General features: G+C 33.7%; 1 protein-coding gene across 10 annotated transcripts in view; it reads right to left on the bottom strand.

Annotated features, from left to right (window-relative positions):
- VPS13B (vacuolar protein sorting 13 homolog B) overlaps window positions 1–17,381 on the bottom strand; it is a 791,444-nt gene that overhangs the window by 467,333 nt on the left and 306,730 nt on the right. For 9 of the 10 annotated variants that reach the window (XM_060116054.1, XM_060116052.1, XM_060116058.1 and 6 more), the window contains 2 exons: window positions 13,955–14,064; window positions 7,795–7,942 (listed from right to left, as the gene is read on the bottom strand). In XM_060116054.1, the coding sequence (XP_059972037.1) occupies window positions 7,795–7,942; window positions 13,955–14,064 (258 nt within the window). The remainder of the gene's footprint in view (window positions 1–7,794; window positions 7,943–13,954; window positions 14,065–17,381) is intronic. The other variant, XM_060116057.1, reaches the window with a different exon arrangement.

The raw sequence follows: 17,381 nt of genomic DNA, 5'->3' as shown, positions 1-17,381 counted from the left end.
TAAATCACTGTTATTGAGGGTTTTCTGATACCTTCAGCCAAACTTAATACAATCTTAAAAGTTACAGTTAAATTATTGCTTAGTTTAAAAATACTATATTTTGAAATCAGGTCAGAAAAAAACATAATTAGAAATATTCTACATAATAGCCCAAGTTCATTGTCAAAAGAAAGATTCTTTAAAAAAAAAAAAAGGAAGTCTGAAAACTTTCACTATCTGTAACATAAACAAAGTAACAAAGTGCTTTTCAAATTTCAGGATTTTTCATATTTATCTCTTTGAGAACTGAATAAAATAGAATTTCCATATGCTGGACAAAAACTTTAAATATCTGAAACATCATAAATATTTAGTTTAATTTTGTTGGAAGCATGAATGACTCCAGGATATATTTAAGGACATATCAGGGAAGAAAAAACATGTCAGGAGTAGTGTTTCACTTTGGAGTTTATGCCAGGAACTGCACCATTGAAGTGACACCCGATTAAAGCCAGGAAGAACCTCCATGCTCATCACAGAGGTGAGTTGTTTCCTGGTATATCCACGTTGGTAGCTCTGACACAAAATTCTTAACTAGCTTAGTCCAATGGAACTGGGCTGAAAATTTAGAACAATTCCTTTGACAAAAAAAAAAAAAGGAAAAAAAAAGAAAAAGACACTCTGAAGTTGGCTGGTTATATATTAGGTTTTAGAGAGGAATTTTTACATAGACCTCATTTTAAGGCTGGTTATGCCATTCAGGAATGAAAGAGGCAGCTAATAATCACAAAATGACTACTATAACCTGGAACTTTCATTTTTAAAAAGTACCATTAACTATTTTCTAACATTGGGTAAGTTGCTTGACCTCTTAAAGACTCAGTCTCCTTAATTATTAAGTGAAGGGGTATGTGGGATTATATGTATGTCCAATTTCCTAGAGATACATATAATCCCACATGAGTTTTCTACAGATATCCACATGCCTCACTCCCTCACCTGCTTCAAGTATCTAGTCACATATGAAATTTTAGTGAGATCTACTGTGACAACATTAATTATCACCTGACAGTTCACTAAAGCTCTGTACATTTTTCCCCTTTATTCTTTTTGTACTTCAATTTGGCAAGTTTCTATTGCTATGTCTTCAAGTTTATTATTTCTTCTTCTGCAATGTCTACTTTACTGCTAATTCCACCCAGTGAGTTTCTGATATCAGATATTATATTTTTCATCTCTAGAGTTGGGCATGGTTCCTTTTTATATCTTCTATTTCTCTCCAAATTGTATTCATCTTTCCTCAAACATCTGAACAGTTATAGTACCTGTTTTAATGTATAAGTATTTAATATACCTGCTAATGCTATCATCTGTCATTTCTCAGTTTATTTCTATTGCTAGTTTTCCTCCTTGTCAAAGTTGCCGGCTTCTTTGCATCTATAATAGTTTTGGGTTGGATGCTTGACACTGTGACTTCTAAGTTGTTACATATCTGGATCTTGTTGTGTTCCTCTTAATAGCACTGGGCTTCATTTGGCCAGCAGTAAACTCACTCACTGTTTTGGTTTCTTCAGAGGCTTTTTTAAAGTGTGTTTAAGATGAGTTTAGGTAGGCTTTACTCTATGGAAAGTTTAGCTCCACTACTGAGGTGTCATCTTCTTGGGGTCTTCACTGAATGTCCCGAATGGTCAGTTGGAATTGTGAACTAAGCACAGTGGGAACCTGAATGCCTTTTAGCCATGTGTGAGCTCTGGGAATCATTCAGACCATAGGTCCTTGATCATCCTTTGCCCAACTTTGAGGAGTCTCATCCTATTCGGGCACAACTTACTATTCAGCAAATACTCAAGGAGAAATCTATCACTGATCTCTGAAGCTCCTTTGCTCATAGCTTTCTCTCTCTGAAACTCTGTCCCATAATTTCCAGTCATCTCTGCCTCCTTGTACTTCAATCCCTTTGCTTCCCTAAACCTCAATTCAGCAAGACAGCTGAGTTCAGCTTGATACAACCCACCCTGCTCTGTGGTCTGGAAAGTGCCTTCAGTCAAAAAGCCAGGATAATCCTAGGGCTCAACTCATTTGTTTCCCTTCTATGAGGGATCACAGTACTGTACTGCCTACTGTCCGATGTCTAGAAACTTTTTTTGTTCTCCCATATATTTTGACCAGTTTATTAGTTATTAACAACAGGAATATAAATCTAGTCCCTGTTCCTCCATCAGAGTCAGAAGCTTAAGTTCTATACGTTTAATTTGTGGCATTATCTACTAAAATTTACATCAATTATCAAATCTTCATTTACTATTGTCTTGGTGTTATTTAAGGAGTCAAATTAAAAGGCCTTCTATTATTTTAACTGTGTACTTACAGTGCTTTAGACTTAAGAGGTAATATATAAACATGTAAGATAAAAATAGCTAGTATTGGGCCTCCCTGGTGGCGCAGTGGTTAAGAGTCCGCCTGCCGATGCAGGGGATACGGGTTCGTGCCCTGGTCTGGGAGGATCCCATGTGCCGCGGAGCGGCTAGGCCCGTGAGCCATGGCCGCTGGGCCTGCGCATCCGGAGCCTGTGCTCCGCAACGGGAGAGGCCACAACAGTGAGAGGCCCGCATATCGCAAAAAGAAAAAAAAAAAAAAATAGCTAGTATTTTTTAAAGAGCTATCATTTATGAATGATCCTGCTTTTTAAAGTTTTCGTCTCCATTACACATATTTTCATCAAGAGTTCCAATTTAATGTCCAAAATATTTCCATAACATAGGGTAAACAGATGTCATAGTTTTTAGTGGTTTCCTTGTTTTGAAGGATATACAGATTCTCTAGAAGATCATTTAGAATTTTGTGATAATACATTATCTTCATGTGAAACATGCTTTTATTCTGGCTTGGCCTGCCCTACGTGCCTATATCACTGAAATAGTGCTGTTCTGCTGTCAACACATTTCCAGCCATCAAGCACATGTTCCCCCTGCAGCCAGCTACTTAAGATTGGTTAATTGAGATTGGAAGAGGATGTCTGCTTCTTGATGAATAATTAAAAAGCAAAATCAAGCCCAGTGCAATATCACCAAGCCTCAGTCTTCATGTGCCAGTACTACTACATAACTTGGGGATGAATTTAAGACCAACTTCGGACCTTAGGTTGAGAATGTAAAAACTTAAAATTATTTTAATAAGAATTCAAGCATAAATTAACACATTTCTCCACTTGTAAAATTCAGTTAAAAAATTAAAACGTGCATTCCACAACAATGTGAATACACATCCTCCTCAACTTACAATGGGTTATGTCCTGAGAAACCCATCATAAAGTGAAAATATCTTAAGTTGAAAATGCATTTAATACACCTAACCTACTGAACTTCAGAGCTTAGCCTAGCCTACCTTAAATGTGCTCAGAACACTTATATTAGCCTACGGTTGGGCAAAATTATCAAACACAAAGCTTATTTTATACTATATAATTGAATAACTCATGTAACTTACTGAATACTGTACTGAGAGTAAAAAACAAAATGGTCGTATGGTTGTGAGTGTTTTGGTTGTTTACCCTGGTGGTTGCATGGCTGACTGAAAGCTGTGGCTTACTGCCCCTGCCCAGCACCACCAGAGAATCCCACCTCATATCGCTAGCATGGGAAAAGATCAAAATTCACATTCGAAGTATGGTTTCTACTGAATGCATATTGCTTTCACACCATCATAAAGTCGAAAATCTGTAAGTCAAACAGATGATGAGTTGGGGACCATCTGTAAACTTAACACAATTGAACTGTATGCTTAAAAAAGTTAAGATGGTAAAAGTAAAACAAAAACAACAAGAAAAAAGGTTTGTAAAAGGCTATGAATATCTTACCAAATTCATTATAGCTTATGATACAATGTAAGTAATAATTAAAATAGTGATAACCACATTTAGAAGTAGATACAAATTCAAAGGACTCATAAAGCATTTTTAAATTAAAACCAAAACAGGAACTGTATACTTTAATTAAAAATAAAACAGAAAATTTTGAAACGTAATTCTAAATAAAGGAAATGATTAGTACAGAGCATTCTCAAGAAAAGAGAGAACAATACCAACAAGCCTTCTAAAGAAGAGAAAATGGTGGCATCCAAGGGGCAAGATACATTGGTCATAAAGAAGAAATGTTATACCCAGGGATTTTTACTTTCTACAAATGCCCACAGTCCAAAAACAAGCAAGCACAGGCATCAATTTGCTAACTGTTCATTGTTATGCTGGCTTGAGTAAATATCTGGTGATATATAGACATCCTCACCTATAAGGAAAATACCTACAGGATATATAACCTAAGGGTTCTAGAGATGGGGAAACACTAAAGACAGAAAAAGCAAATATCCACAACTCAAATGCAAAGAACCACAGTTCACATTTTTAATTTGAAATAAAGAATAATGTGTTGTTTGCTGGATCATATGTTACTTCTGTTTTTAGTTTTTTAAGGAACCTCCATACTGTTCTCCATAGTGGCTGTACCAATTTACATTCCCACCAACAGTGTAGCACGGTTCGCCTATCTCCACACCCTCTCCAGCATTTATTGTTTGTAGACTTTTTCATGGTGGCCATTCTGACCAGTGTGAGATGATACCATATGATCCAGCAATCCCACTCCTGGGCATGTATCCAGAGAAAACCATAATTCAAAAAGATACATGCACCCCAATGTTCATTGCAGCACTATCTACAATAGCCAAGACATGAAAATAACCTAAATGTCCATCAATAGAGGAATGGATAAAGATGTGGTACATATTTAAAATGGAATATTAACCATAAAAAAGAACAAAATAATGCCATTTGCAGTAACATGGATGGACCTGGAGATTATCATACTGAGTGAAGTTAGTCAGACAAAGACAAATATCATATGACATCACTCATATGTGGAATCTTATTTTAAAAAATGATATAAATGAACTTATTTACAAAACAGAAACAGACTCACGGATTTCAAAAACAAACTTATGATTACCAAAGGAGAAATGTGGGGGGGGGAGGGATAAATTAGGAGTTTCACACACACACACACACACACACACACACACACACACACACACACACACACTACTATATATAAAATAGATAAACAACAAGTACCTACTGTATAGCACAGGGAACTGTACTCAACATTCTGTAATAACCTATATGGGAAAAGAATCTAATAAAGAATGAATATATGTATATGTATAACTGAATCACTATGCTGTACACCTGAAAATAATATAACATTTTAAATCAATTATACTCCAATAAAATTTAAAAACTAAATAAATAAAATTTAAAAAAAGAATAATGTGTTTATGTTTTTAGATTATAAAGTAATAATTACTGATGAGAAAATATGTTTGGAGTTTTTCTTAATTTCTTCAAAATAAAATATTAATTTCTTATAATTAAGTGGGAAAGTATATGAAAGCAAAATAAATCTCAGATATTAACCGATATCATTCATGAATTGATAGGTAACAGATACGAGATGCGAATTTATCTATGAAACTTCTCCATGCATAGCAAATGCATTCTAAAATCTATGATATTTTCTACATAGTTCTGTCATGTAATTTCATTTAAATCATAAGTATTTTCTGTCATCTTTACTCATCCTTAACAATTACTTTACATCAATTATCAAGTGTGATTTTAAAAACTGGACTAAATAGTAAAGCAGGAGGTCAGAATATGTGGCTAATATGCATATAAAATTAAACTTATTTTTACCAATTGATACTTAGTGGACACTTATTTTATCTTATTAAGAGGTGATATTTATAAACCATTATGTAACCTACCAGTTCAAGAGATCTAAAGTCTGAAACCTAGCATGGTATCTAAAGGAAATATCTAATTTTATATTAAAAAATCAATACAAGTTACAGATCATCTTCCTATGATACAAAAAATAAGCAAAAGCATTTTTATCAATTGGTAAAGAAAATCTCAACATATCAAAAGGCTTGTGGATACTGACAGGTGGAAATCTAATGATTCTACAAAATAAACGTAACATCCTATTTTAAGAAAAGTAATAGAACACAGAATAATAGTTATGTATAAAACACCACAAAAATGTATGTTAGCATTTTTACTGCTGTTGTTTTTAAATATGGTAAGGAAACTAACTTTTCTTCTAAACCACAAATGTTAGCTTGAACTTCCTTGTGTATACAATCATATTTTAAATTCCTTAAGGGCAGGGATCATGTCTTATTAATATTCCTACCCTCAAAATTACTTACAACAGAATCTTGCCCATTATAGATATTAAGTAAGTGTTTTCGAGTTACTGAAAATATAAAACATTTTTTAATATGGTTAGGGATATATGAGTTATATGGAATAAAGCTGAATATCTAAGGGAAAACATTAGAAATTTAAAACACTACTTAAAATGAAATCATAACTTCTTCTTTTCTGATTTGGATTCCTTTTCTTTTTCTTCTCTGACTGCTGTGGCTAAAAGTTCCAAAACTATGTTGAATAACAGTGGTGAGAGTGGGCAACCTTGTCTTGTTCCTGATCTTAGTCTATCAACAGATGAATGGATAAAGAAGATGTGGCACATATATACAATGGAATATTACTCAGCCATAAAAAGAAATGAAATTGAGTTATTTGTAGTGAGGTGGAGGGACCTAGAGTCTGTTATACAGAGTGAAGTAAGTCAGAAGGAGAAAAACAAATACCATATGCTAACACATATATATGGAATGTAAAAAAAAATGGTCATGAAGAACCTAGAGGCAAGATAGGAATAAAGACACAGACTTACTAGAGAATGGACTTAAGGACACGGGGAGGGGGAAGGGTAAGCTGGGACAAAGTGAGAGAGTGGCATGGACATATACACACTACCAAACGTAAAATAGATAGCTAGTGGGAAGCAGCCGCATAGCACAGGGAGATCAGCTCGGTTGGTGCTTTGTGACCACCTAGAGGGGTGGGATACGGAGGGCGGGAGGGAGGGAGACGAAGAGGGAAGAGATATGGGGACATATGTATATGTATAACTGATTCACTTTGTTATAAAGCAGAAACTAACACACCATTGTAAAGCAATTATACTCCAATAAAGATGTTAAAAAAATTTTTTAAATAAATAAAACAATAAAAAAGTGGGTTTTTTAATTACAAAAAAGGAAATAAAAGAAATTGTTTTATGGAAGAATATTTATGTTTTATATCTGCATAGGTGATCTAGCTAACCAACAGAGGGGGGATGAAAGAAGACTGAGATGTAGGGTGGATTGCAAGAATTCACTTTAAGAAGGAACATAATGATATTATTGGGAGATGATTTTCCATGGGTCTCTTGTGTTTTTTGCCTGTCTTACAAATAGAGGCAGTCAATGCCTTTGTTCCCAACGTTATTTTCAAGGATATCTGTACAGTGTACAGCCTCAGAAGACAAAGATATTGTCTTCCTTCTGAACAAAGAGCAGGTTTGCTTACAGTCTTGTAAGGTACATATAGGGCCTCCCACTAGAGAAAATGGCAGGCATAATTTCTACCCATTATAAAGGTTCAGGTTCCTCTCCTGTAATATAATCCACTGTACACAGGTATCACTTGGCCCTCTTTGTGCCATCCTGTAGGAATTAGGCTTAGGGCAGGGACACAAAAAAATGCTAATACTTCGGTAACTGCTAATGCTATCGATAATAAAGTCCTTTGTCTCCACTCCAGGATTCTTGGGTCTCTGGGCAGCATTCATGAAATTATGGCCTGGATAACTTCTTAGCTTAGAGGTAGGGTGAAATCACAGACCCTTTAGAATTCTTGACACATACCTGTTATTGTTTTTGTTTTTATAGGGCTGCTGGCATATTCAGAGGCCTGATATGATTGTTGCTTTGCCAAGGGCGCACTTCCAACAGACACCTCATCCTCCTTCCTTCTGCTAATTGGCATAACAAGAGGAACAGCTATCACAGGCTGCTGGAGAGAGTCAAATGAAAAACTGAATTATTTACTATTTCTTAAGCAGAGAAGGTTAAACAGAGCATCACTGAAGAAAGTCCATCACATGTTGTGGTTGAGGCTTTATTCATTTTTAATTAATAATCACCCATAATCCCCACCCACCCAGAGATAACCATTTTTTTGCATTTTGATAAATTTTCCCCCAGTGTCTACATATTTTGCTTTCAATTGAGGTATCATTGAGGTACATCTTTATATTAGTTCCAAGTGCATGACACAGTGATTTGATATTTCTGTACATTACAAAATGATCACCATGATATGTCTAGTTATCATCTGTCACCATACAAAGATATTATAATTGACTGCATACCTCATGCTATACATGGGGCTTTATTATTTTAAATCAATGAATCAGTCAATCTCTCTTGCCCTCCCTCTTGGTCACTGTCTCTCACACATACTCACACAGGAATATTTAACAATTTCAATTTTAAATTAGAATTCTGTGCGAAAACCAAGAGAGCTTGGAATTAATTAAAATTTAACGTAAATTTTAGTAAGAAGTATAAAGGTAACATGTTAGAGGCAAATCAAAACTAAAATTAACTTTGAAAATTATGATCACTAGTAAATGAAAAGTTATCCTTATAAAATGATATTTTAGGCAAGTACTTCTATAAACTGATTAGGTACATGTTAATATGGACAATCCAATTTTTTTTGAGAATTGCTGAAAATCTCTATATTGTGTCTGACAAAGTGATATCCACAGCGTATTTAGAAAGCACAGAAAAATATCTATAGTTAAAGAAAGCTGGAAAACATTACGATCCTATTGAATGCATGAGTGCTGAGCTGGACAATAAAGCAGCTGTTTCATCTTTATTCACTGAAATAAAGTCTGATGTTACTGCTGATGACGCCCAATACAATCTTGTCAGATTTTTGGCCAAAAAAAAAAAAGTTATTTTTAAGTTTGCTTCAGGATCAAAGATCAATGTTGAACTGAGTGGAAAACAATCATCAAATGTTGGGTTTTAGCCACAAATTGAGGAGGAAATTGCAGCTTGGGAAACAACAGATGATAACTGTGATACAGCTGCATCAGATGGTGAATCTGGAGGGGGTTGGTTAGGCTGGAGTGTGGTCCAATGTTACCCTCAACACTACAACATCCACACTTTTATAGATCCAACTTTAAGTTTCAGCCAACTTATGGTAACTATTTAATATTATTTAAATTATGAATAAATATTTCAATGAGAACATAGGTTCATTATATAACCATATAATATAGTGGAAAAAAAGCCAAATTATTTTACAAGTTGTTCCCTAGGGTGAGTAAATGGACAAGAAAACTGATAATGAGAAAATGAAAGATTAAGTATATTGTGGGAAACACCACAACATAGAATATCTGCTTTCATGTTAAGCATTTAGTCAAACTGATAATATTTTTACAAATCTAAATAGGAAATAATATTTAAGAGCTAGATAAGAAATGCTGAGTCTAATTTAAACTTGCTCATCTATAAAACAAGGGGGTGGAGATGTCCACTAGAAAATCCCTTTATGCTCTAACATTTAGTGATTCCATAATACCTTGAATTTCCTGGATATCATTTATAAACCTGGAATTGATGAAGCACTCAAAGAAGTTAGGACCAAGTTTAGAATCAAAATTAATACATAATATGTAATTACAGAAAACTTCTGTGCTGTATAGTGTGATATTTAATTCATGCACAATAGGTGAAAGATGAGATTGATGGAAGCTATGATATTGGAAATACCCAACAACAAACAAACGAAAAATCTTTCTTTTGGTGGTTGAGACTCTGGGTGCATTTTCACATCGGTAAAAATGTAGTAAAAGGCCAAATAAAAACCCTTTCTAACAAGAGAGCAAGGCTCTTACGTGTCTTCTACACAGCTGTATCCAAAATACCTTTAACAGTGAGCAATAGAGACTCTTCATAAATATTTGCTGAATGATTGCTAATATAGTTCCTACATGTCAGGCATGAAGAGATACTGGAAAAAATGTAAAAGATGAGTGATTCCCACCGCTTTTTTGGAAATATGACTACCCCAGTCAAAAATATCAAAAGAAGGAGCATTTATTTTTAGCAACCGCCTGTTGCTCTGCTTACATTCTTCTGCCTTCTGGTACGGGATATTCCCCCAAATTTCCATTGTACCCTCGTCCCATATCTGTCCTATTGTTGCCCCATCAATATCCCGTGGTCCCAAAATACCTAAAAAGCCTTTTGTCCCTCTTCCTATAAAATTTTCCTTTATTATTAATTTAATAAATGTAAAAATATAGGAACTAATGAAGAATAAAAGAACATCCATATTTTCATTATAACCAATAATTACTGGCAATTAACAATTTATCATATTTGCTTTTTTTAAGGAGAAAAGTAAAATATTACAGATAAAGCTAAAATCCCCTCTGATTGCTAACTGCCCATTCCCTCCCAGAGTCAATCACTATTATGATATTGATACAATCCTTTAATTTTTTACACCCATATTTACTTACACATATGCCATATATATAGTTTATATATAATATATACTATATATAATATGTGATATGTAATAGATAATATATAGTACGTAATATATGCAGGGTGGTTTGGGAAAAATATAATAAGTACTCTCATATTGCATATGTCCTTGGGAAACTGATTTTTGCATTAAAAAGAATTTTGAGACTTCCATACTAAAACCTATTGAATAATTTTTAACAAAAAAATAATACATCATGTTAACATGCCATGCTTTATTTATCTGCTTCGTTAGAGACAGTCATTTAGGTTGTCTCCAATTTTACACCATTGCAAAGAATTCTGCAGGGACAGGCTTATACATGACTCCTTAGGCTCATATGAATGTCACTGTAAGAACACAGCTCTATCAAAAAGTGAAATTTTGGGGTCATAGGCTACAGTCATGTGTAATTTTATTAGACACTGACAAATTTATTACTTTTCACTCAGAAGAGTAATATATGAATTCATCCATTTTCTACATTTTCACCACTACTGAATACTAGCCTTTTTCCACACAACAGATTTTAAAAGTGAAGATGATTAGTTATGGGTTGATAAGTGTTGAAACTGGGCAATAAGGTCATAGGGTTCAACTATACTCTCAATTTTCCATGTTGGAGAAAATGTAGAACTGAAATAGTAGATTAAAGGCATTTTCAAAGCATATTTTTGAGATATGCTGAACTGTAGCAAAATAGTAATACTATAAAGTGCTGACAAAAATATAAACTGTTCACCAATTCTGGAAGCAAACTGGCACTATTACAAAGGCCTTAAAATATGCTAAACCACATGCCTAAAGTTACTAGTTACACTTCTAAAAATATATTCTAAGTGAATAATTAAAGAAAAATGCAAATATGAAGATATTTATCCCAATATTATTTGTAACTGAATGATTAGGATTATGGGTATTTATTTGTTAGTTTATCTTTTAAATGAAAACTACTAGTTTTGAACTTAGAGAAATATATATATTTATATTTAACTTAAAAATACTTATGAAACAATATAATAAAAACAAAATAAAAAGTCAAAATCTTTGAAGGTAGTTGGTATCAATCAAACAAATGTATAATTTACTTAAGCTGATATAACGCTACCTGACATTCAGGGATATCTATGGTGTACTGGAGATAACTGCATCACTTATAAAATAACCAATGAAAAATTTATAATACAATGAAATATTATGCAGCCCTAAAAAATAAGAAAATCTTGCTATTTGTGACAACATGGATGGACCTTGAGGCCATTCTGCTAAGTCAGACAAAGACAAATACCACATTTATATGTGGAATCTAAACAAAACTAAACCCCAAAAACCCAAAACATCAAACTCTACATACAAAGAAGAGAGGGTGTTTGCCAGAGACAGGGGGATTGGGGGAGGGGTGTGTGTAATGGGTAAAGGCAAAGTACTAACTTCCAGTTATAAAATGTAGTGTACAATATGATGACTATTGTTAATAATATGTATTGTATATTTGCAAGTCACTAGGAGAGTAAATCTTTTCTCATCACAAGGGAAAAAATTATTTAACTATGTGTGGTGATGGATGTTAACTAGACTTATAGTGGTGATTCTGCAATATATACAAATATTGGATTGTTATGTTGCTACCTGAAATTAATATACTGTTATATGTCAATTATATCTCAGTAAAAAAAAAAAAGTTTACAACTAAATTTTTCTCAAATTGTCCCTGCCATTAGTCTTAACTTCTCCATTACTCATACTCCGTATTTTGTAAACTTTCTAAAATCCAAGTCTATTTTTATTAGTTTCCTATACTTCCTCTGTACCCTTTGGGATAAAGTCTCAAACACTTACCATTACAAATAAAATCTTTTATGAATTGGTTCTCAATTTCTACCAGTCTCTATAAGAACACTTGGCTCTATCCTGGAAACACTGAAGGTCCCTTTCTTGCCAGGTTACTCCATCGTCTTTGCCTCTGTTCACAGTTTAGTCTAGAACAACCTTCCTTGTCTGGCTTACTTTTATGATGCTCAGCTCAATTGTCAATTCCTCCTTCTAACACCCATCCTCACCTGATCATGAGAATGTTTCCTTTTATGTTTTCATATACTCCTGTAAATACATCTAACATAGAAATTACAGTCAGCCCTCTGTTGATCTGGAATCCGAGGATACAGAGGGCCAACTGTACTACACCAAGGGACCTAAGCATCGTGGATTTTGGTATCCACAGGGGAGGGAGGGCTGGAACCAATCCCCTATGGGTACCAAGGGAGGTACCAAGAATGGCATTACTACTATATTCCTTCACATTCTCAAATACACTAAATACCTCTAGAGGAAGGGATATTCTCAACCATGATTTCTGTTTCTATAGCCCCAGTACCTAGCATACTGCACTGTATTCTGTATGTATTTGATAAAAGGAAGCATGAAATGGAGAAGGGATGGCAGAAGTTTCAAATGAAATTAGGACAAAATGAAGAAAAACTTTTAAAAAGATGCTCCTTGAGACAAGGGTTGCACTTTTTTAGTTAATTTTTATGGTCTTATGTAAATATAAAATTATATACTTTTCTCCTATAAATTAGCTTTAAGTTACCTCAGAAAAAAAATACAAAGCTATTCCAAGTAGAATGTTATAAAATTACAATTAAGTCAATGGGAAAATGCAATTCAATATCACATAAATTTGGCCTCAAGAATTCTTAGTTCTAGAGGGAAGAGATAGGGGAACATATGTATATGTATAACTGATTCACTTTGTTATAAAGCAGAAACTAACACCACTGTAAAGCAATTATACTCCAATAAAGATGTTAAAAAAAATTCTTAGTTCTGAGAATACTAGATGTGTGAAAATAGGTAAGTTAATCTCAATAAGCATCAGTTTCTTCATCTTTAAAATAGGAATAATAAAACCCATCTGTCAGAATTACATTTAAGTATCATGATATACATAGAGAATTACACGTAAGTATTCAGGAGACTACAATTAGCTCCTTTTGCTTTGTAATTTAGACCCCTTTAAACACACACATATCCCAAGTCTTTTGCACCAACCATCCCAACACCAGAGTTAGGCACACTCAATGCATGTTTGTTAAATAAACCTACAGATGAAGAAGAAATGTAGAGATAATGAAAATGAAAGCTAACATTTCCTAAGCAATTATTATGTATTGGACACTCTGAGAACAAACATGTAGGCACTATGAGGGAAAATAAGCCAGTAAAATAGGACTACCTAACCTAGTCTCTCTAAAGTATCTGCTTTACAAGCAATTGTAGACTAAGTCCCTTTAACAATCAATGCAACTCTACTTTGAACTGTAATTTCTTGTACAGAAATTAAAGAATAGAATTGCTTGAAAGGGGTAGAAGAATTCTGGTACCTCTATAAACAAAATCAACAGAAGAAATATATAACTCTAACAAATAAGAAAAAAAATTATTTAGAGAATTATAAAAACCTCTCACCTGCTGCATATGTTTACTGGTTCGCTTCTGAGGTTGATAAATGAGCCAGGTGTATAAGATAGGGTCAATATTAACTGCTAGTCCTTGTACATTACAAAGAAGTACGGCACCTAAAAAACAAGTTTTTTAAATTGTTACATTCCTCGTAAAAATAATAAGCTTGATGTCACTTTACACCAATAAGTAGGAGAGCCATAATAAAAAAGATGAACAACAGTAAGTGTTGCCAAGGATGTGGAGGAATTCAAACCTTCATACATTGCTGGTGGGAACATAAAATAGTGCAAATAATTTGGAAAACAGTCTGGCATTTCCTCAGAAAGCAAAATATACAGTTACAATATGACCCAACAATTCTATTCCTAGGTATATACCAAGAGAACTGTAATCAAATATCCACGCAAAAACTTGTACACAAATTTGCATAGCAGCATTATTCACAATAGCCGAAGAGTGGGAAAATATGAATGTCCATGATGAACTGCTGAATGGATTAGCAAAATGTAGTAGAATCACACAATGGAAAACTATTTATCCATGAAAAGGAATGAAGTACTGATACATGCTATAACATGGATAAGCCTTGAAAACATGCTAAGTGAAACAAGCCAGTTACAGAAAACCATGTATTATACGATTCTGCTTACATGAAATGGCCAGAACAGGCAAAACCATGAAGAAAAAAGTAGATCAGTGGATGCTGGGGCCTGGGGGGAGCAAAGAATGGGAAATAACTGCTAGTAGATATATGGTTCTTTTGGGAGTGATGAAAATGTTCTGTAATTAGAAAATGGTGGATTGTTGTACAACCTTGCAAATATACTAAAAACCACTAAATTATGCACTTTAAAATAATGTACTTTATGGAATGTGAATTATATCTCATTAAATGTGCATTTGCCTTTAAAAATAGTAATAAACTTTATTTTTTAGGCAAACAGCAACTTCTATATTGGCTATGAGAAGGGAATATTATCTCCCTTTCTTGTTTACATTACAGAACTAATTCATGATATGAAAGGAAGCATTATTATAACCACTTAATAAATCACTGTAAATTACAGCTTTAAGTGTTCAGAAGCAAAGAGAGAGAGCTGCCTAGATGAAATGCAGGCTAACATTCTGACATGAAACACAAAGACTGAAGTGTAACAAGTTGCAATTCCATCCTACTAACTAAAACATTTTTGTCCCTCTCTAATAAAAAGTAGCTCACATAAACTTAACTAAAGCAGAATATCCCATTCTTAATTTATGTGGGGCAGGTCATGTATATCTGTAAATAAGATTTTGCATATATTTCTATATTTCTACATATATTTTTTGATAAAAATAGTATTAGCTCCACTAGGATGTATAGAATATGAAGGAAGGGATATTAGTCAGCTTTGCTCTCAACTGTTATCTCCAGCATCTGAAAAAGTACCTTCCACGTGGTAGGAGCTGAAAAAATAATCACAATAAATGGTAGACAGGTTCTCAGGTTAGTTGAAAAAAGCCCATTTGTTCTATAATATTGCAGATAATTAAAACATCTAGTACAATTAGTATAATTAGTATTAATATCAAGTCCTATGAAAAGTGAACCACAAAGAGACTGAGATACAAGGATGGAGGAGAGAAAGCAAGCAAAAGAGAAATTTCCTCCTTTTTCAAAGCTTTGCACAGAATTTTCAAACAAAATTTGCCATGTGTACTCCTGTTCTACTTTACATTGCTACTTCTCCCAGGAACCCAAAATCGGTATAGATTCCTAGGCAACATGCTGAGACAACATAAGCAATCCCTCCTTCCATGTAACAAAGCATGTGCTAGTGAGCAATGATTCACTCAAATACACATATCAGAAAGGAATGATGGGGAGAAGCTAAATACAAGATGACTGCAAAACAGGGGGGTCATAACTGAAGTCAACTGGAAAATACAATTTAATATATATTTTTTCCTGTAATAGCATGCAGATTCCTCATAAGAACCTAAATTCTCCTATTTCTCAAATACCACTAGTATACAGAATAAAGGCTTAACATGCTATATTATATTAAGGAAAATAAAATAAGACTTTCCCAAAATTATATCCAGTTTTCAAATAATTCTAACAGCTCTATTATGCCAGAGACTATCAACTCCACAAACTAACAAAAATACAGTATCTAGATATATGAGTCTATATAGCAACAGCTAATTTGAATAGTGTTCTTGTTTTATAACAACTCATTCTATCAAAATATGTTACTAGGTGATAAACAGAATTTGGGCTGAAATATGAAAAAATCCTTTTTATTTTAAAGAAATGTGTTGAACACATTTAAATAGAGTTCAAAAATTCATTTAAATTCAAGAATACATAATTTAACCATAAAAGTTAAAAGACTTTTCTAAAATCCATATACAGAAATAAAATTACATTTAGATTTAGATTACTATGAACTGCTTGCTGTCACATGAGCCCACAATATTTTATAAATAATATCACATAAATATTAAAGACACCAAAATAATACGTGGTTAACACTAAAGAATGTATTTCATCAAAAGAAGGAATTACCACAAGAAAAAAACTTTGGGATCCAGAAGACAAAGGATCCAACACAGGAAAAAAGTGACCCAGGATGACACTAGTGAATTGGTGACAAGTACATGGAAAATTTCGAAACAACAAACAATTATTAAATACAGGAAAAACAAATGTTATAAAGGAAAGGATAACTAACCATAGGGTAAACATGACTGTACCATGAATAATATCTACAGACAGAACTATGTAAATTCTGAAAAAAATGAATCCATTGATTAATCAAATGTATAATACAACAATAACATACATTTGATTACTGGGAGTATGGGTACATAAGAGGAATGTGTGATGGGAGCTGAAGAGGGTAAAAGTTAGCCAATATCATTTTCCACAATAAGACAGCAATGAATAACGCTGTAAAATGAACAATCAAGAAAGAGCAAGAAAAGCCAAGTTATTTAAAAACGTGGACGTAAACACCAAAATAATTACTAAAAAGACTTTTGAAAAGGGAACATTAAAAAACAGGTGCAGGTGACACGAGGGAGAATATAACTGGGATTCTCAAAATGGGCACAACAGAAAAGAGAGGTAGATGAGCTTTAGATTTTCTTGCTGAGGAACATCCTTATAGCCGCTAGCAAAATGCAGAATAAATTTTTCTCTTTGAAAAAAGTCTCCAATTTATTGTAACATAACAGCCACAAATTAAGATCTGTGAATGAGTCCCATAACAAAAAAAAATCAGCAAGCACTGCAGAAGGCAAGTGAGCAAGAGCCAGAAAAAAGAACAAACAAGTTTAGACTTTGAAGCACTGAAGATACTTGAATACAGAAAAACAGCTATGGGGACTTCGCTGATGGCGCAGTGGTTAAGACTCCATGCTCCCAAGGCAGGGGGCCTGGGTT

Source organism: Mesoplodon densirostris, chromosome 13, assembly GCF_025265405.1.
Source record: "Mesoplodon densirostris isolate mMesDen1 chromosome 13, mMesDen1 primary haplotype, whole genome shotgun sequence".
NCBI classification, from domain to species: domain Eukaryota; kingdom Metazoa; phylum Chordata; class Mammalia; order Artiodactyla; family Ziphiidae; genus Mesoplodon; species Mesoplodon densirostris.
Note: the sequence above shows the minus strand (reverse complement) of the source record. Positions and strands in the feature narration are given on the sequence as shown.